The sequence below is a fragment of the Athene cunicularia genome (assembly GCF_003259725.1).
Source record: "Athene cunicularia isolate RWA chromosome 2 unlocalized genomic scaffold, athCun1 chr2_part1, whole genome shotgun sequence".
Taxonomy (NCBI): domain Eukaryota; kingdom Metazoa; phylum Chordata; class Aves; order Strigiformes; family Strigidae; genus Athene; species Athene cunicularia.
Window position 1 is genome coordinate 36779118 of NW_020799095.1, and position 21776 is coordinate 36800893.

The following is a 21776-nucleotide window of genomic DNA, read 5'->3' on the forward strand; positions in this document are numbered from 1 at the left end:
GGCTTGACTGTATCATCTTCAGAGCAGTGCTCTGTCTCTGAATTCTCTGTGCATGTGAAAGCAATGTAATTGATACATCGGTTTAAAGCATTTTGTGTTTCTAATGTGTAAATATTTAAAACAAGCAATGCCACCTGCAGCTTTGCAAGAGACAGCAAAAATGCCTCTGAAGATGAAAAACTCTGCCATTGCAGACAAAATAGTCAGTGTATGAAAATAGTTAATCATTTAAAAATAAACAACTAAATAAAAGTTGACAGTCTGTCTAGAAGGAAATGGAAAATGACAGCATAAGGGGAGCCGTGAAGGAACTTTCACAAAGCAGATAACCTATGATGCTGTGTCGCCCAGTGAGGGTTAAGCTTCAGAAGTTTGTGGTTATTAAAAGAATTTTAATGAAATCTGCGAGTGAGCAAAGGTTGGGAGCCACCTTCAGTACAAAGAGGGAGGGAGCTCACATACAGGAAGAACTGGATGACCTTGAGGAGTAATAGAAAAGGATGTAATGTAATAATACTAAGTGCACAGTTGTGCATTGGGGGCTGATAAATTTTTCTGTCGGTTGCAACTGATGAAAGTAAAGCCTTGGCATATTAGTTTCTCGTGCAGAATTGAGCAACCAATGTAGTGTGGATATAAAAGGCAAATGTGTTGTAGACCCCAGCATTCATTCTGGTTTTAGAAGACGCTGCTAAGACCCAGGTCTATAATCAGGACTGTTCAATTCTGGTCACCACATACTAAAAAGATGACTTAAAACTGGAACAGGTAGAGAACATTTTTACAGATAATCAATGAAACTGAGGGCCTGTCTTGAGACAGCTGAATAGATGTGGAAAACTTCTGTTAAGGTAGATAAGTGAGGTAACCAACAACACTGGCATGAGAACAAATGGATGTAAACCCAATGAAAGACGTTTAGACTGGGTTTAGAGGGTCTCTGGCTTCAGAGTCCCTGGAACACCCTGGCGTTTGGAGGAAGGGGCAGGAGTAAACCTAACTAGTCTGCAGTATTTAAAAGTGTGTTGAGGATTGTCAATCAAATACAATTCTTTTTACAACCAGCAAACTAATGCCTGTCCTGATTCTTTATGATTTTACCCTTGGAAATTCATGTGGGACTGAGGTATGGTTGTGGATATTAGTGAACAGTTAATTTAAATAAGGATTTTGCTGAATGAGTGAATGCTGTTCTGTACAGAGTCCCATGTTTATGGAAAAGTAAGATGCTGCACTGTCACAAGCATTATGAAAGCAATTGGAGATGCTACTAAATAAAGCCCAGGTATTCAGAAGTCATGAGCTTGGTCCCTCAGCACTTTTTAGACAAGTCTTAAGTAATCAAATCGATTTGACAAAAACAAATTTTGGGTTTGATTTATAGCCTTAGGCCAATATTATCTGCATTTTTCAAACTCATCCTCAGCCAAAAGGAGTAGAAACTTATTTCAAATGGAAACTGGGAATCTCTCCACCTAGGGGTTCTCCAGAAGCTGTGTGAATAAGAAAATAACATATGAGGCTATTAAGAATCACGAGTGTTGGCCGTGTGGGGTTAGGCATATAGAAACATGTGGTTAACTGTCTGAGTGTCTGCCCAGTCTCAGATGACACACGCACCCATTTGCTTGTGGCTGCTGTGTGCTATTTTTTAATTTTATTTTGTTTTTTGTTTAGTTCCATTAAAGTGTTTTCACCCTGTAAGGATACTCAGTTTTCTGTAACAGGCAGCTTATTGCAGCTCTTCATCTTCTATTTGCTATTCTCTGTAGTGGCTAACAATGCTTTTCTTGGCAGTCCCTGGAATAATTTCTGTAAGTGCAGTTGTTGGAGATAATTTGCAGCAGGTGGCATGGTGCCTGAATGTGACACAGCCCAGTTTCTTTATTGTTGTTTCAAGGGGTTTATTCTCTTCTTGGTGTCTTACAAAGAATATTATTTATAAACGATAAAGAAGAAAATACTTCTTGGAGTTCATGTAAAATGTTATTAGTCCTTATATATAGAAATGCTCTGGAATAGTGAGTACTGAATTTTTTTAACCATTTTTTCTTTTCTAACCAAATACCGTTGATGAAAGCTTATTCAGTTCGTTAAAAAGCCATTGAAAACCTGTCCTAAGGATAGATTTTTCCAACAGTAAGGCTGTGCAATTTGTCTTATCAGAATGACAGTAAATAGTACAACACATCACTACCATGGCAAAATGAAGAGCCTGGGATCACTGTGGGGATTTGTATCTGTTACACCTTTTCTACACAGTTAACTTGAAGTCTTTAAAACCTTTAGTATTCTTATGCCTGGTTGGGATCATTTAGAAGTCACAATGGCAGAGTGCAGCAGTTCTCTCTCTATTTGTAATAACTGGAGAGAAAAATCCCATTTTGTTTACCCACAAGGAGGAATACTTCCTCCAAAAAAATCTCTACTTAAGACATTGCCTACTTTAGACCATTATGACACCTACACTTTACAGTTAAAATGTGTATATTTAATGAAAACATTTAAAGAAATACTGTTTCATCTAAATGGGCATTTTTGCTATTCAGAAAAGACAAGGTATAAAACTAAATGATCTGCTCATTTTAGTGTGTTATAAGCCATATAAGATCCAGAGATCAGTGCAATAACAATATGGCAGTCATGCAGAAGGCTTCTATGTGAAGTGTACATACCGTACTGCGTTTGATGAAATACATTTTTATATTTGTGGAGAATCATTTGTTACAGATTATTTCAAATGTAATTGCTAGTAGAATGTTTTGGAGGCAGTCTCCAGTCAGTAATTTAATGCCAAAATGTGTCCCAGTCAGTTCCAAACAGGTTTCAAATGATGTTAGGTTTGGCATTGTGAATTTCTTGGGGTTATTTCTTATTTTGCTCTTATGGAAAATATTTTGTTTGCTTTCTCTGTTAGACTATCTTGCAGTAAATTGGGTACATCTTGGCTTTATTTGATTTGTAGCAGAAACATTCACAGTTCTGTAAACCAGATGTTTTTTTCAGTTTTCAGAAGGAGTTCTCACCTGAAGATAAAGAACTTGCAAACAGCACAAAGGATATTGATGCTAATCTCTTAGCAGTACTTCCAAAAGGTAGGTAAGGGAGACACATTATGAACACGTGGTAATTTAACAGCATGTGACATTTAATCTGTGCAAGCGCAAGGCACAGTTAAAAATCACTTCAGCACATGTGTTTTGTATATGAGGGTTTTTTTTACCTGTGAAGCAGGCATAGGGGATGAACCATAATGCTCTTTTACAAGGCCTTGTTACATGCCTGCTTCATAAAGTTCACGTTTGTTTACCTAGCTTTCAATGGGTTATGTAGTTGAAATTCGGAATCTCAGAGAGGTTTCTTTGTACAGTTAGATTAATCCTGAATCCAAAGGTATTAACTTGGTTTGTAGTAATAACTCTTTTCAGTCCCATTCAGTGGTTGGTAGAATCACTGTGCTTGCATGACCAACTGACTACATACTGAATTTTAGTCTTGCACACTAAAGGACGTGCACTACATATGGCTTTTAGGATTATTCTTCTTTTAAAACTTCTGTCTTAGTCTGAATAACTTAAGAAAAAAACAGCAGTTCTATCTTTATCTTTTGACATAGTTGGAGTAGAGGCAAGAATGAATTCTCTTGAATTATTTGGAGGAAATCACAAACTGCTTGGAAATAGTTCTTGACCAGTAAAGGGTGACATTTGACTGAAGAACTATGTTGAACTGTCATAAAGATGATCCCTTCACTCAGGGATGTTGTCAGTCTCGGAACTTCAGTTAAAATTGCGTGTGTGTTCTTGATGGTATTTACCTTTTTCAGACAAACTGCAAGATTAGATGCACTAATCCCAGTGTAAAGGAAATGGCTTGCTCTTTTAATGTAATTTCTTGAAGAGTTCCTTTAGAAAGGAGTCCTCCTTGCAGCATAACATTTAAGTGATACTTAAGTGGTGTGCTTGCTTTTATAATATAATCATTACAGATGTTCAGAACGAGATTTCATTGACAGTGATGGAATAGAGTGGTATGCATTAATACAATACAGACTACCTGAGGGCACTAGTCAGTAAGAATACATAGTCCCTTATTATTCCATATACTTAACTTTAGAGTCACGCTGGCCAACAAGGTAATTGTGAGAGCCTTCACTTGAGAAACCTTCTCTGTAAATTGCTTCTCAGTGAACTAATTTATATTCCAAGATGTCTCTATATCGTAAGAAATTATTCTCCTAATAAAAGCATCAGATATGGTATGTACCAGATTTAAGAAGTAAACAGTGGGAACTGATGGTGTTATTATGAGGGGACTACTTGAGGCCAAACATCTTCTGAAAATCTAGGTTATTTGTCCCATCTAGGGCCTAACTTTGATCCAGATTTGCACATGTTGGAAAATCAGAGGAATGTATTTAATTTTCAACTGATACAAACTTAACTGCAGTTCAAAGAGTCTAGCTGAAGTCTCACACAATGCTGCCTGCAGTTAAGCATTGAACATGTTAGTACGCCCCTGCTAACATAAACATAAGATAAATGCTTCTCCAACTTGGTTTGTAAACCATCATCTTTCCAGGTGAGGAGAGGAGGAGGTAGGAATGAGACTGGTAAGCTTCACTGTTGTGCTAAATTTTCCTCAAAATGAAAAAGTATATACCTGTGTTGCAATGGTTATTTACCAGCTCTGAGAAATTAAGTCTCTGACAGGTAAACTTTTGATCCACATCTATTGAGTCTTTACAAATGTGTGTGCTCACTCACTACTAGGGACTTTTGGAAGGTGGGGGTCTTTGAAATGGTGGAGTTTCTGGTGGTCATGTTGAAAAATTGTGAAAATGGCACCAACATAGTCAAATTGCAAACTAAAACCAAGAAACCAGATCACCTAAGCTTGCAAGGACCGACCAGTGTCCTTGGCAGTGAAATTTCTCCAACTGGCTTTCATGTTTTGAGGTCAAATATTTTATTCAGCAAAAAGAAATCACTAGAGTAGAAGATTTATTGCATTTTATCATCTTTTTTTTTGTGTCTTTCTTATGCTTTTTTCCTCCACTTTACCAGAAGAATATTGCTGAAACTGCTTTCATAAAAAAGCTCAGCAGATGTTAGCCAACCTAGCTGAAATTACTGTCTGGAATCTCAAGTGTGGAAAAAGTGTAAGGCAGCATAGAGTAGTCCCATGCTATTTTTGACCCATCTTGTTTGGGAAGGTGTTGGAGAGATTCTTCATGAGGCCAGCTCTCTTTTTAGGGCTGCAAAGCGGTAGTAGAATCTCTGGAACTTCAGCTAACACGTAGCAAGAGGGTGTTGAGCTAATGCTGCTAGGAGTTCTTTAGATGTTCCACATTTCTTGTATGTGGACAACTTATAGTCAAGTTTCCCTTTTTGGGGAAAAAAAAAAAAAAAAAAAAAAAAAAGAGAAGACTTCTGTATATGAAGCTATGCTTTAGAACTTTACTAAAGCTCTGTAAAAGACCTGTTCTCTGATGATCGTTTTAAGGACTGTATAAATTGGTGACTAGGGAAGAAAAATGATCAGGATTTGAATGGAATGTAGTTTTATTAACTGTGAACTGTGGAGGCCTTTGACCTGTCTGAAGTGGCAGAACAATAACAGGTTTTGTTTTGACCGTTTTATGTATGTATAGCCAACAGATGGAACAGAAGAACTCTAATAGGCAGAGGAACACACTTAAACAGAAGTAGATTTGGCAGAGGTGAGAGCAAAGTATTTATGAGAAATCATTTCCTTTGGTGTGAATGTGAGACGAAGGCTGGCTTCATATGGATAAGTTCTGTGTTTAATACAGTTCCACTGCTAGCACAGCTTAAGTAGGTAGGGCAGCACTGGGAACTGCTTGTGCATTGAGACTGAAGTCTATGAAAACACAGTGTAAGGGCTCATCTTTCCTTTGGTGTCAGTTCAGGATGCAAATTTTGCATTGCCCAAGTCCAGTTCCCATTCATCTCCAGAGATCTGTGCCTAGAGGTTGCTGACTTTCAGTGGCTATCTTGCACTGTTTAACCTTGTCAACATCACAGACTTCAATCTGGTTTGCTGCAGATGCTGAAACTAGGCACAGTAGAGGTGTCCCTTGGGTTAGCACTGTTAGGTAGCTTCATACTTAGCTACTCTGCACTGCTAGTTGCATCAAATATGTATGTATTAGATTTTTGTAATAGCATGGTCATAGTCTGAGCTAACCTGTCTTGAGAAATTGAAGCAGATAGCTTGAGTCTGTCTTCTGTAGAAATGTAGACTAAAGGAGTTGTTTTGGCAAGTGACCCAGTTGATTTCTTTCCCCTGTTAATTGTACATTCTCAGCAGGCACTCATCTGTAGCCTCAGACACTATATTCATACCTCATTCATTTGCTTCTCTGAGCACTCATGATCAGAATACATTCATTCTTGCTGATCCAAGACATTTCACCAGGAGTCCTAGTGGCTTTTCAGCATGTAAGGTTGATATGACAGCCAATAGTACCTATCTGTATCTATGAGGTGTGTGCACTGGTATTGACTACAGCAGACTTCCTGTATGTGTGTCAGCTAAACTAAAACCCCGACTTAGCTGCGCATGTGAGCTCTTGCAGTAGAGGAAAGGAAGAAAAGCTGCATTTGATCTTTAAAAGGGTGGTGTTTCAAAAATGTTTATCGTCTAAGTATCCAGAGTGATAGTGGTAGGGGAAAAAGCTGATAGATTTACTTCTGCAGTGGTGCGGAACAGTGTCGACTAGACACTCCTGACTCATCAGGCATTTCTGATGGCAATCTAGGGCTGATTTAGCAGGCTGTAGACTTTAGCTTGCTTTAACTTTTGATCCCTGGGTCAACAGGATCAGAACTCCAGAGGTACGTTTCATCAGAATAGGCGCACGCAGCTTTTAGCACCATGTCTTTGCCAAGGCAATGATATGGGGGGGTGGGGTGAGGGGGTGGTGGTGTTAGGCGCACCACACCACACACACCCCCACACCCTCTAGTTCACTGTGTCCTTTGACAGCCTGGATGGTTTCTCTTCCTGGTGGTAAGAAGTCGCACTACCCTTGTTTATGCAGCACTCGCTGCTCCAATGTGGTTTGCAAACATCACTGATAACTGTGCGCATATGTGTTTTTATATATATAGGGATTACTTCATCTATCGGGCCTCCTGTTGGTTTGCTACTATTTTGTGAACTGTGACAGCTGTCTACTAGCATATAGCACCACCAAACAGTTTAGGGTGAAAGAAGGAAAGTATGTCTGATTAAAACTACAAGGAAAAATTAGCAAAGTAGACAGGGATTAACCATGCAGGAATATCATGAGGGAACACAGTAATTTTCACTCCAACTGTGAATCACCGGGATTCTTGGGATATGCTCAGTATAAGGGAGTGGAGGAAAGTAAGGAATAGGGGACACTGTTTCTTTTTCAGCATAGTCCCCAACCTTTGTGTAGATGGAGTAAACAGGAATTCCATGCTACCTGGTTTTGCAACAGGTTACTATAGCACCTAAACTTCATCTCAGCTAATCAAAATACAATATTCCCAGTTTATACAAGATCTTGAAAACTGCTAGGATGGCATAGCAGATTCTAGCTTAGCCTGGAAGTACCTGGAGGGGAGGACTCCTTGGTGTTTGCACCTGTGTGCCTGAGGCACTTCTGACAGCACAAGCTTAATAAACTAGGAAAATAAGAGCAAAATGCTTGTTCCCTGACAAAAACTATTTCAAACCTCTTAACTTTGACTGTTCCTTCTTATTCTAAAGCATTTTAGCAAGTTTCTGTGAGTTTCTGAAACTTAGTAGCTTATAAACTGTATAATCTTTTGTTGTCTCAGTTTCAGAATTAAGAAAACTGTTTGAACCAAACAACCAAGATTTTTTGGAAATGAAAAGGTAACAAAAAAAAAAGTCTTTGGTCTGTAAAACAAAACACACAGCTTGTTTTGTTATCTCCTCTTAGAAACTCTCCCCTCAAATCTTCAAAGATGCCTGATTTCACATTTCTCACATATTTTTCAGAAAAGAGAGAATAGCTAGACGCTTAGAGGGAATTGAAAATGATACACAACCTATGCTTCTACAAAACTGTCCAGGATCAGTCACACACCGCTTACTAGAGGAAGATACACCAAGATATATGCGTGCAACTGATCCATACAGTCCCCACTTAGGTAAGTAGTATATATCAATCAGTCTTGCACTGCTGAATTACTTCATGTTTTCTAACCTATCATTTGTGCAATACATGGAGAGGAGTTTTATAGAAGAGCTGTGGTCAGGTTTTTATTTAACTTGCCTTTTAATTCTCCAGTTGAAAAAGGTTGATTATCCATATTGTTTTAAAAAGACAACAATTTGATATAAGACACTTAAGGAATTATAACTAATACATACTACTTAATCTATTGTATGTACTTTTGGAGAGGTAAGTGCAAAAATGTAATGTGTCTGTGCAGTCACTAGTACACTTCAAATTGAAAAAAAATGGGAAGCTTTTAGTTCACTTGATGTGAATGGTGGATAGAGTACTCAAGAGTTTTGGGTAGACTTGTTCATATACATTGTACTTTTGACAGGAAGGTCAAATGAAGAGGAGGAAACTTCAGATTCTTCCATAGAAAAACAACCCAGATCATCCAGGTACCGAGCAGAAATCACAGGAGGTAATACAGAGCCCTTGTATAGTACAGGAAACATGGATGTCCAGGAACTAGAGTCAAAAGCAGAAAGAATAGCTAGGTACAAGGCAGAGAGGAGGCGCCAGCTGGCAGAAAAATATGGATTATCTCTTGATTCTGATTTGGATTCTGACTACTCATCCAGATATACACGGGCAAGGAAAGATCCTGACAGTGTGGAAAGAAAGGGAGTGAAAAGTGAAAGGCAAAATGAGGAAAACAAGGACTGTGGCTCCCTGTATTTGTCCAGGACTGAAACAAAAGAATCAAAGAGTGTGATTTCTGAATCCAAAGAGTACTCCAGCCACGAAAAAGATGGTGTTCCAGATAAAGAAGACCTTTCAAACGAGAGGAGTAATAGAAAAGTAGATGATGACAGTGCCATTAGACAGGCTTCTGACCCTTCAGCAACCTTGGATAACTCTGTCACCCTTTCACTTTCTGGACAAGAATCTTCCTCCTATAATGAAGTGCCAATATCACCAAAGCAAACCTCCAGAGAGTCCCTTTCTTCACCAAAGCGGGCAGCCTCACCAATCCATTTGCAGAATGACCAGCCCTTGCACAGCAACATCAGACAAAGGTAAGCATTATTTTTAACTGGGTTGTTTTTATACAGTAGATTCCTTTATCTTAATCACCTTCTGCAGCAATGTCTACAGTACTTATGAGAATGTATTTATTAACCTTGAAGAGTGTATTTAGTGGCTTTGGATATCTCAGGTTGGATTGGTTGGGCTTTTTGAATCACAGTGTGTTTCTAATACAAGGAAGTGGGTATCGATTTCTAGGATTAGGTATGTCCTTGGTTGCACTTTATATTTCTAGAATTTATGCTAAAATTAGGCTGGGGATGGGGGCCAGGATATGGAATAACTGATGTTTAAGATATTTACACAAACTAGAAATTGAAGGAGTTATGATCCTAAGTCTACTCTCTTTATTTTTTCATAACCTGTTAGATCAAGCCTTTAACTTTCTTCCTCTGTATCCTGTAATTGTTTGGGTGTGGGTTTCCAAGTAAAGGCAAGCTGTTTCTCGGTGAGGATTTGAATAGTTTTATGCTGGCTTCCACCAAAATAAACCAGGTCTCAGTTAAAAGCTGAAAAGTGTCTTGGTTCAGTTGAAATATAATAGTTGATTTGTTTTCCTGCTGTGAAAGTGTAAAAACCCTTTTGAACTGTGAGAATTAATATTTCAGATAATATCAGGATATATGTGTGAAGGGAAGGAGGGAAGAGTTAAAATTCCATCCTGAGTTTGGAAAACGTAGCCTCCCTCATGGTATGCTGAATTAGTTCAGATTTGCAAATTTACTCCAATAATAAGGTAACCAGATTCTTCCAGAAGGGACAAAAAAGAAGTTTTCACTAATTTCACATTGTAATTTCACACTGTAGTGCAAAACCAGACTGTCAAAGTGTTATGGTGACTGAAAACAACATGTGATTAAGAATTTTTTAGAAGTATGATTTTCTCATAAGTGTGATTCTTTAATTTCTAGGTAAAAGGATAAATGGAAAATAACAACTGTAAAAAGATAAGTTAAAATGTTGCAGCAAAAAATTATGTAATGAGAATTTAACTGTAAACACATCTGCATCATGCTGAGCTGTGCTGACCATTTCTAAGAAAACTGAAATGAACTGACATAAACAGAACTGTTTACACTCTTTGGCATTTTTGCAGTAGGTTTAGACACAAGCTATGTTGGCTGGACTTCGTTATCCTTCCCATCAAAGTCACAGAACTTGATTCCTATTTGTTGTAGCCTTTTTATTAACTCTCATAAACATACTTTAAAGTTTGAATAAAGAACAATCTTCCAATGTCAACTGTTAACCACCGGGTGGATTGATTAAGCTATCTATTTTCTAGTGCCTGTAAACTGTTCAAATGTACTTAGTCTTCTTGTTTGTTTCACTTTATTGCATAGGACACACAAGTAGTAGTCTCATTATTTTTTTCATAGCTTTTCTTATTCAGGTAAATTCTATATCTGCTCACCTTCTTTTGCATGGATATATGGCTGTATGAGCTGTCATTGGGCTCTTCCAATTAAGCCAAAATTTTAAAGGTATACTGTAATTTCAAAAAAGCCATCAGAGGGAAAATAATCCAACATACTTAGGAAGTACCATCTTCTATTTAGTTTATGTTTTAAGCTTACAGTTCTGCTACTATGCTAAGGAAAATAGTCATCACAGGGCCATCCATACAACTGAGACCAGAGCTGTACTGAAACTCCCTGAGCTGACTAGGTTATTCCAGGCTCCAAAAAACTTGCCTCTGAAGCAGTCTCAACACAAATACTACAAAATATTATCCTTTATCTTGAAATGATCAATTGGAGATAAATCCCTTGACTAATCCAATTACTGATCAGAAGGGATATTTGGAGCAGTGGACCATTGGCAGCTTATTTGCTTTATTTTATAACGTGAAAGAGGGGACAAAGTTTTCACCCTTAAGAAAACAAAGAAAATAGCCCATCAAACTTCATAGCCAAAAGTGTCTGCTGTAGTGTAAAAAGGGGTTTTACTTTCTCTACTTTTATAAAGCAATCCTGGTCCCTGTTTCTGTGAGGGGAAACCAATGAACCACTGAACAATGAAATACCTTCTAGGTGATTATTTCTTCCAGCTCGGAAGGAGCTATGCTTCATGCAGCATTGGTGGGATGGCAGTTGCCCTGGTGAAGTAGCATGCAGGCTATAGAGAGACACATGAATCTGCTTGTTCACAGATTAGCCTGTACTGTCTCCTTACAAAGCTCTTTCATCTTTAGCTAACAAGTATGGTGTTTCTAATGCAGCTCTATAAACCAGTTACAAGTTCAGACTGAGCAGGCTGAACACATTGTCAAGCCATTCACAAATTCCATCTGTTTCTTTTTAAAGCTGTGACTTCTGACATTACCTACTTTTTTAATAATAAAAGATGATACAAATTTGGGAAGAAGATAAATGATTAAGGTACAGTGTTTTTAATGGAGGCATACTTTTTCATTTGTTAATTTATATGTCCCTACGAGATCTAATGCTGTGTGAAGCCTTAAGGGATCAGTTGTGTTTGGCAAGCACTGGAGACAGGCCCCTTCTGCAAGGTCTTCTTTTAGTTAAGACTTAGTTTTTCTCAATTTTCAGATAATGAAATGGTAAGATCCATTTCCAGGTGGGTTCTGATGTTAGGACAGTTCCAAACGTTTTTACTTCTCTGCTCTGCAGTAGTGCCATACTAACAAATGAGAGACTGGGGCAATAGCAGCAAGAATAAGTCATAACTTAATACAAAATGCTGACCGCATTATCACTAATTTCAGATTCTTTCTGGATGAGTCTTGGGTCAGCATTTGTGTAAAACAGGTTTTCCACAGTTCCTTTCTGTATTATGTTTTGAAGGAAATCTTCATCCACCAAGATGTGGTGTAGCTCTTAGAGCAGCTGAGTTTAAATTTAGGGTTTGGTCTCTTTTTTGTTTACGTGTGTAGGCAGTAGGTAGTATTTTAAAGGCCAAGTTGCCAAGAACCCATTCTTTGTTTTAGTACCCCTGACAGCTTACAGTTCATACTCACTGGTGTGTTATTCAGAGATTTAAGAGTAACCTCTCAGAAACTCTTGTCCCTGTTTCTGAGTGGTAAAGAAGTCATTGCCTATTTCCATGCAGTCAGTTTAAAATTGCTGTGTGGCAGTCTCCTATGAGGCCGTTTTCATAAGCATAATAAGGGCTAATGCCAGATTTCCAGGTGTCTGCAGTTTTGAAGTCAGTTCTACATTATATAGGTGGCAAAATTATTTTTGTTAAATTTAAAATTGCTGTGCTCAAATTGGAAAATAAATGCAGCTTGCTTTGGAGTACATATAAAAGCTTTGTGCCTTTGGTCCTAAGAAGATTTAATAATTAATCCTATTGTCCATCACTGAGAAGGCAACAAAGTGCTGAGAAGGTATCATTTGACATTGTCTGCATTTGGCTGCTGAAGTGACTAATTAACTCTAAATTCAAAACGTGGCTTGTGTTCTTCTGACTGCTCTCTTCAAAGGATGAATGATCAAGTACAAATAATTGCTGCTTGGGCCATGCCCACTATAAAAATGTGCCAAAGTACACATTAAGAGATAGAAGGATGTTTGCTTCCTTCAAAGCAGTTCCAGCTACCGGGTCAGCTCCTGTGACAGGTTTTTACCTCCTATTTGGTCAGTTCCTTTAGGAATTCAAAAACATTTAGAAAAACAAAAAGTGTTTTCACAGTTGGTGTTTGACTTTGTCCTAAGCTTGATTTGGATAAGGTAACAACTGTAGGTGAGTTCTCAACTTTAAACTTATTTGCCATAAATGCAGTGTTATCTTAAGAACAGTTGTTGATTTGACCTTTTCCAAATATTTTTATTGAAAGATCAGCTAAGAAAAATTGAAGTAGATGACCTGAAGCTTAATTTGGGATTTTCATCTTAAATGGCTCTACTGCAATGTGAGGAGTTCTTCCAGATGTAGCTGTAGGTAATGAAAAGTTGCCTGGATGCTTGTCACCTCCAGGGAGCTTGTAAACACTGGTGTGGCTGGACGGTCTGTGCTTGCAAGATTAAAAGTATTTGATGTGATATACTGTTGCTGAGGGACTGTAGATGGAGGTGGGTGTTAGGAAGGTGTTTGAGAAACTGTGTGTAGGTAGTATACAAACACCCTTTCCTGCAGGGCTTTGAAAAGTTTTCAGTGCTTTTTTTTCTTTCTATGCTTTCAAGTCCAAAATGGAAACAGAATGACACGATCAAATTGGGGGTTACTTTGTCAAGACACGATCAAATTAGGAGTTACTTTGGTTTTTAAACTTTTTCTTTCCCCTGTCACCCAGCATGTTTTTCTTCAGCTCACTGGGTTTGCATTTTGGAAGCTTTAGTGATACAGGAATGCAAGAGGAGAGAGGGGTTCCAGACACTTCTGAGAATTTCTTAGGAAGTATGATATAGCCATCTGAATTTCTAACTTAATTAAATTGAACATCTAACTTTGGTTTTGGATCCAGAAGTCTTTACCACTTTAAACCACAAAGTAAATAGTTTTAGCAACTTTTCCAGGTGTCCTTACGTAAACCCTTCAACCTGACCTGCAATAGCAAATGACAAAACCAAGATTGTGTAGTTGCTTTCACTTCTCAAATCCTGGACGATGTATATTAGTAAAGTTACTTTTGCAGAATATTTAACATTCAGAACACTTTTCAGATGTTTATGGAATGAATATGATAGTTTGTTTCACAGTTTATCACCTTTCAATTTGACTAATGTGATGTGTCTTTATTTTCATCAACAGTCCTTTGTAATTAAAAAACAAAAAGGAGTGGTGGGGAGGGACGTTTGGGAGAAACAATGAGAGCATGTGTAGAGATCTCAAAAATTACCTGAAGTTCTGTTTTCTGTAGTAGTGCAGGGAAAGCAAAACCTGAATGGTTTCTTCAGAAAGATTCGGAAGGGGACACACCTTCACTTATCAGCTGGCCCTCCAGGTATCAAAATGTAGCTGTGTGGCTAACAACCAGATTACAAACCTCCCCTTTCTTTCTCTTTACTCTGTCTTCACTTAACACTTGCCTTTAATTTTCCTTTAGCAGCAGCATCAAGTTAGAAAGTGTTGTTTCTTGTGGGTAAACAGCTGTTGAAACTTTTCTGAAGCATCTGCTTTAATTGTATTTTACAACCAATTGGTATTTTGATGAAGTACTACAAATGCCCCTAGCTTCTTCTATAGCTACTATCACTCTGCCTTCCACTATTTTTTATAACTTCATATTTTATCCTACTTTGTACTCTGCAAACCAGCAGATTTTTATACCACACGCTTTGGCATACCCTACAATTAATTCTTTGGATTTCAAAGGAGAATGGTACAAAAGAAGTAAAAAATTATACTGAAAATTAAAGCAAGACCTTGATCAGAGCTACAAGCAGCTGCTTTCTCTCAGTTTGGTAACACATGCAGTTAGCTCACCATGAGAAGGGTTGCAGGAAGACTCACGTTACTGATAAAAGTAATTCTTATAACCCAGTACTAACATCACTGTGGATGTTCTGAAGAATGCTTGTTACATTTAGTTTAAAGAATCACTTTTTCAGACTGAACAGACTTTCTGTGCTTAAGTAACTTTGAGAAGTTTCCCTGATAAAGGCACCAATTCTCAGGGATAAGAAACACCAAAATATTAGAAAGGTTGGTGTTTCAGATAACTTTGGATACCCAAATTATTATCTCAGGCATTCATTTGCTCTTTTTTTCTAAATTTTGCTTGTTGTTTTTAATAATGTAAGCTCCAAAAAGTCTGTTGGTAGCAAGCCTGGAATTGTACATACTTTGAGCTAAATTATTTACTTTCAAATAAAGTGCTAGTCTTCAGTTGTACTTGAGTTTCTCTCCTTCCTCAGGATTAAGATAATTTTTTTTATATCCATTTGTGTGGGGAGGAAATAGAGGGCTTTCATTTTTAATACTCTCTGTGTGATATTTACAAACACTCAACTTGTAAGCTGTCTGAACACATGGCGTGGCTGTAAAACTGCTGGAGAGCTTACCTGCAGTTGTAGTCATAGAGCAAAGGCTGCCTCCAGCTGCACATGCTTGCCTTCCATTAATGCAGTTGCATTAAGTGTCTAAAGGTAGAATATGACTCTTGTTTTGCATGGATGTTACACAAGTCTAGAGGTGTTCCCAGAAAATACACTGAAGTAAGGTAACTTTTGGGAATGTTCCTGTAAGTTTTGCATGTTAGAAGGCAACAAAATGTTTAAAATCAAATGTCTGGTTTGAGTTTTGGGGTGGGTTTTTTTATGTTTTCCTCCCCTGCAAGCCCTCTGAAGAGCAACAGCCATGCCATAGTTTCACTTCGGGCCTTAAGGCTTGCACTTTCAACATTTTTTTTGTCACTTACTGAAACAGGTTACACTATGTGTAACGTTTGGGATGTCTTATATGATACACAAAAGCACGACTAAAAAAGTCTCTGGGAAAACATCTGAAGAGCTAGGTGGAGATAATGTGGCTTTTTTCATCCCTTTTCCTAACGCAACAGCATCTTGATATGTCATAAGCTGCCCAGTGTTTAGACATGTTCCAGATCTGTCTACATACATGATTGCCAATGAAATTTGCAATTTCAGGCTGAACCCAACACTTTAATAATACAAAAAGCACTTTTGATCATCTTGTTTGTTTGAGACTATGGTTATGTGCTGTTTGACAAAAGCAGTTGTGACCTTCTGGGAACAGGCTGTACATTTTCAGAGCTTGCCCAGTTACCTTCTCAGGAGTCATGCATGTTCAAGGCCCTGTGTATCACTTGAATGGTTTTGAGCAATGTTGTTGCTAAGATTCAGGGGGAGAGGAAGGTGTTGCATCATAAGATTGCTGTCTTTTATGTATTGGTTGCCTTTTATTTTAATCCAATGTCGCTGTCTATACCTACAGTAGGTGTCTCTGTTCCTTCACAGACTGGGTATTGCTGTTCACAGCTTTAATCCTTTTTTTTTCTTAAAGAGTAAAAGTTAGAGAGAAACTGGTGAAAGAGGAAAGTGCTCGTGGAAGCCCTGAACTTGTCACAGACACAGTATCTCAGAGAAAATCCCATCCAGTGCCAGCCCACTACACGCCTCTTCAGACAGAAACGCCTGCCTTTGATAGGGTTATAAATGAGCCTGTCAGTTCAGTCCGCCAACCAATACATGGCTATATTCAGCCTGCTGGCATAGCTCACACAGCTCAGCTGATGGCAACAGAAGAACCAGAAAACATCTCTGTTGGCAGCCGCCTCCTGCCAGACAATGTTAGCCTCTTAACAAAATCACCAGCAGCCAGTGCATCAGAGGGTGAAAAGAAAGAGGCACTTGGTCATGGAGCAAAGCCTGATGAAGAAGATTCTTTGAAGGGCGAGCAGGCTTCTGAAGGCCGAAGACCAATTCTGCCATCTGAGATTCGCAAGCAAGGGAAGAACCATGAAGGCCTCTTTGGAGGAGGAGAATTGGATAGCCCTGTGGGGAGTTCCTTTTTCACAAGCAAGCTGAAAGTTAACTCGGAAGTTCAGAGAGAGCTGGAGTGCAATAAGAAGCAGGCTCCAGAGCAGCAATTTAAGACCCCTGAGAACATAGAAAGGAGTGAAGCTGTTATGTACATACAGAGTGGGTCTGTATTGCAGCCTGCCAAGGCAAAAGCTCCTGTTTGGAAAGTGTCGACAGCAAAGCATAAAGTCCTGACTCGCTCAATGTCAGACTATACTGTGGCTCCTAAGCTAGAAGCTTTTAAAAGTAAGGAGAGCACGGAAGCAAATGCACCAAATGGTGAGATTGGCATGGTTGACACAAAAGTCTCTGTTGCCCAGCTCCGTAATGTCTTTCTGGAGTCTGCTAATGCCAACAAGAAAACGGAACTGTAGGTGACATTTCAGACGTATTTTCGTGTGAAACTTGCACGTCCTTGGCAAAAATTACACACACTCAACAGCGGTTGTGTTCGGCACTTAAAGCACACAGCTTAGCTCTCACCAGTGTGTACTGGAGGCTGAGATGGTTTGAATCCTGCTTTTGTGCTTCTGCTTGCTAGTGCAAGTTGTGATGTGGGGTAGCTGGAATGTGTACGTCCGCATGTTACCAGAGGAGCATGCAGAGTGATCTCTAGTGAATTGTTGAGATGCTTATATCTATGCTTTACTTCTTTTTCTATTTTCTTTTCTATGCGCTTTCTGTCGTGTGGTTTAAAAGTGAATCTCGGTTTGAGATGTCAACGGCAGGTAGCACTTTGTCTGCCAGTGGTGACCGTGAAAGAGGGCCACGAAGGCCGAGGCGCTATTTTACTCCTGGTGAAAATAGAAAGACTTCTGAGAGATTTAAAACACAACCTATAACATCAGCAGAACGAAAGGAGACAGATAGGTAGGCACGTACGTAGCTCTGTGTAGCATTCTGGTGCAGGTAGACACGAACAAGCTTGTGAAGAGACTTTGTTCGTTTAGTAAATAAACATTTTGCAAGGTTATTGTTTCTCTTTAAAAACAAATGTTTCCTATAGCTTATTATAAAATAAAAATCAAAGCACTGCTGACAAAACCAATTCATTACAAATCCCCCCCGATGTAAAATGGTGAACAGTGAATCACCGTAAAGTATTATAGCTGTCTGTATACCTGTTCTGTCTATTGATAAACGCTTTTGGTTTTATATAGTTTCCTTTCCATCTACACTGCTTTATCATTTACTTTTTTTGTAAACAACCAAAGCTATGTATTTTATGTTAAAAGAGCTGGCAGCAGATCTTAGAACTTTATCTTCTGCAAGATGAACTGGAAACCATTTTCCTTTACTGTATTTAAGTTTGGCTGCAATTGCTTGCCTTTCTGCTTTATTAAAGGATGTCAAAGTGGAAACTGTTGAAACTTGAAAATTAGATAAAGTTTTCCCACTCTTAAGACTTTTGAGGTCGTGCTACTTCAGATGAAGTTTGAATTTAATTTTTAATGTCTCATTTCCAACTAACTTATTTCTGTTTGATAATTTTTCACTAGGTCAGTTTTGAGTGCAGAAATACCAACTGCTGAAGGTACGTTACTGTACTATTTTCAAAGGAAGAAATGGGAGTGAACGTGTTTTAACTGAAGAGTGCAAACAAAGTCCACCTGAAAATAACTACAACTACATATAATATATATTTGAAGTACTTTGGTTATGTCTACTACAGTTTTGATTTCAGATTCATTTAAGTGCAAAAGTCTGTCTATGGATATCAAACTTAGCATGGGAGGCAAGGTGGGGAGTGGCATGATGCTTTTCAAGATAGGGTGTTTTTTTTGATTTAGATAACAAAAAAGCTAGTTAGTGGAAAGAAATGCACGTTTGAGTCAGTGGTGTAGGACTAAAAAAGCCTTTACTGTAGTGTAAAACTGATATTGGTAATGTGTTTTCTAGCTAAGGAAGTTGCAAGAACATGGTTATTAAGTTCTATTCAGTAGGCCATCTTGCTTCTGTTTCCCTCTTGTCACTCTCGGCAAGTCTGACACAAATTAAGTAGGTAATCTCATGAGTAGCTAAATTTAGATCTAATGCCTTATGCTATTTGAAAGCTGATATTCTCTGCAGCTTTGAGATGCTGGCTCTGGGATCTGGATGATGCTGATTTCAGCTTCTAAGGACACCAGTTGAGCCTCTGAAAATGGGGACACAAGGTGGTAATTAAAATGACCAGCTTCCAGGAAAGACCATCTTGGATGGTCAGCTGATAGAAACTGGATGTTTTATACATCACGACGAATAAGACAGTCTTTTAGTGTAATTATTTTCTTAGTCCATGTGGTATCATAGGCTAATATATTAAGTTGGAATATTCATAAATGGTTACGTGATAATGTGATAGCACATGAACTGACTGAGGACACATCTTTTGTTCTCAAATCCTGTTAAGAATTTTCTTCTGGTGCAATACATATAAATACAAGTAAAGTTTACACAATTTGGTTCATGATGAGTCTTTTGTTGAAAGGGAGTAACAGCCGATTTATTTGCTGGTGGTGCTTCTTGTCTTAGTAAAACATAATTCTTGAGGAATTCAGAGATAATTTAGCCAAAAAACCCCTTTCACTTAATATGAGTTTGACTCATTACATTCACCCTCGTCAATTTTTTGTCCTTTGTGTAGATGAAGAAAAACTGGATGACCGAGCCAAACTAAGTGTAGCTGCAAAGAGGCTTCTTTTTAGAGTAAGTATAGAAGGCTGAGTTAAACATTTCATATACAAGATGCTGAAGAACCTGAAGTGCATTAGAATGAAGTGTAAGGCGGTTAACCAATTCCAAGCTACATAACTTTTTTTACTTCACCTCACCTACCTACACAGTAGACCTGTTGCTCTAAAGCCTTCTTTAAGAACATCATTTAGAGAGACATGTAGTTAGTTTTAACTCCATGATGGTTACTATGCAATTACATCCTGCTTCTAATTCAGAGATGGTCATTTGGGAAACTTACTACATTGAATGCAAGAAAGCTAAAAAGAAAGTACTGTTTTAGAGCTTTTCTTCCATGGTTTTAATTATGACATATGTCCACTTAGGAAATGGAAAAATCATTTGAAATGAAAAATATTCCTAAGCCACCTACAAGAAGTTCAGCAGTAGAGAGAAGACTGCGGCGTTTGCAGGACAGATCACACACACAACCAATTACCAGTGAGGAAGTGGTCATTGCAGCTACGTAAGTCTTGTACATATGTTGGCTTTAATTTGGTTCCTGCTTTTAAATCTGGGAATAAGTTCCATATATGTGGTATTTACAACTTTGTAGCAAGGAAAACATTTATTGTTATGGGTTAGTTTCCTTGAGAACCACAGGGGAAACTACTGAATTTCCTTTTTAAAAGTAGAGGGACTAATAATGCATAACTTGTATGAGCTGTGATTTGTCAGAAATGAACCTGTAGATTAGATAAATGGGATTAATCATAGCATTGATTTGTAATCTAAATGAAAAAGATACTTTGAGCTGAGGGAAATCTGCACAATTTCTTATGGAATATGTTTGTATTGGGAAAAACCTTTTACACTCTGAAATATCAAATGTACTTTTTGGAAATACATTTCTTGCACTCTGGTCATACATCATCAACTTTTCCTGAAAAAAGAGTCATTTAGGGCAAAGATTAAACAAAGGTGAATGGACATTCACCTAATATCTACTGAAAGATAGCTTATGTTCTGGGTAATGAGTAACTTCAAGAGACAACCTGTTTGCTCCTCTAGGTTTTTAGTTCTTTCAAAGTATTTGAAATTATTTTGAAAAGGTCACAGCAGATAACTCAGTTAATTAAAAATCATTGCTGGTTTTTTTTTCTGTTTTGTTTTGGTTTGGTTTTGGTCTTTTCTGTAGTTAACACTTAATGTATTGCTTTTCTTAATGCTTTTTTCTTCTCTCTCCCTGTGAATTTTCCCTCCTTGGCAATTCTTTAAAGTGAATCTACCCCTGCTTCACGTTCTGTGAATACCCACACAGTAGTGACAAGAGTACCTAGTCCCACTGTAGTTAAGAGCACTGTACAACCTATCAGGTACTGGGGGGGATAAATATGCATGTTACATGGAGCACAAGATTCCTCAATAGCAGATGCGTATTTAAAGTCTTGAATGCCTTTTCAGTGTGTCAAGTCAATACTCATTTCAGGAATATTTAAAACAGTTGACAACTTCATTTATGCTTGCATGATAAAACAATGCAGCTTTATTTTGTCCAGCATCTGTTTTCAGGACCTTTCTAACCACATTTACCTGTTCTAGAAGCATATTCTTCTTTGTGAAAGAAATTAATTTGCATGTGAGCAAACCTAGCAGAACCCTCTTTGCTCTTGTATTTTTTTTTAATATAGTAATGTCATCTTGAGATGAAAATACCAAAGCTGGGTGCCTGATTTCACAAGCAGTATATATCCTCTCTGTCTGTCTCTACATAAATGGTTTTTAAGCTTGCAAAATTAAAGGAAAGATAAGAAATTGCACCACCTATAGGTAAAGTTGCAGAATACTGTTTACCTGTTCTGAATAAGAGAGTTTTAGCAGAGACCACAAGAAAAAAAAAAAAAAAAAAAGGAAAAAAAGAATAATACCAATTTGATAAATGTGGCTGAAAGTGAATAAAATATGTTATTGTAGAGGTGAATAAAATGTATTATTGTAGAGACAAATGCAGTCACAGCTTTTATGAATGAATGTGTCTGCCTTCAGCATTGGTCAAACAATCTTCAAAATTAATGGACTATACAGCATTCAAAAGTAATTTTTGTTGTTGAGTTACCACAGATAACTCAAAACAAAAGACAGTTTGAATTCTGTTCTGCTTCAAATTATAAAAGGCATTACAATATATGCTAACTTAAAAGAAGCACTAACTTGGAGTTTAAATCAGTCTTTTAAATGTTGTTATCATATATGTTCCACAAATTATTTGTAATAAAATTGAGTTTTTATGTAAATTGCACTGTAGGACCCATATTTGTTCTACAGCAGGCATATTTGTTCTACAGCAGGCATCTGTATAAAGAGATTTCTCTTAAAAGTCTCTCTTCAATCTTGAGTTCCCC

The 21776-nt window shown here is 37.9% G+C and overlaps 1 protein-coding gene across 17 annotated transcripts in view; it reads left to right on the forward strand.

Annotated features, from left to right (window-relative positions):
• SVIL (supervillin) overlaps positions 1-21776 on the forward strand; it is a 112072-nt gene that overhangs the window by 45989 nt on the left and 44307 nt on the right. For 6 of the 17 annotated variants that reach the window (XR_003397881.1, XM_026843670.1, XM_026843664.1 and 3 more), the window contains exons 3-12: positions 3007-3095; positions 7836-7893; positions 8020-8171; positions 8577-9261; positions 14097-14180; positions 16202-17089; positions 17419-17589; positions 18219-18253; positions 19346-19407; positions 19761-19900. Coding sequence is in view for 16 of the 17 variants with exons in the window: in XM_026843664.1 (XP_026699465.1) it covers positions 3007-3095; positions 7836-7893; positions 8020-8171; positions 8577-9261; positions 14097-14180; positions 16202-17089; positions 17419-17589; positions 18219-18253; positions 19346-19407; positions 19761-19900 (2364 nt within the window). In the remaining variant the exon portion in view is untranslated. The remainder of the gene's footprint in view (positions 1-3006; positions 3096-7835; positions 7894-8019; positions 8172-8576; positions 9262-14096; positions 14181-16201; positions 17090-17418; positions 17590-18218; positions 18254-19345; positions 19408-19760; positions 19901-21776) is intronic. The other 11 variants (XM_026843665.1, XM_026843680.1, XM_026843678.1 and 8 more) reach the window with 9 other exon arrangements.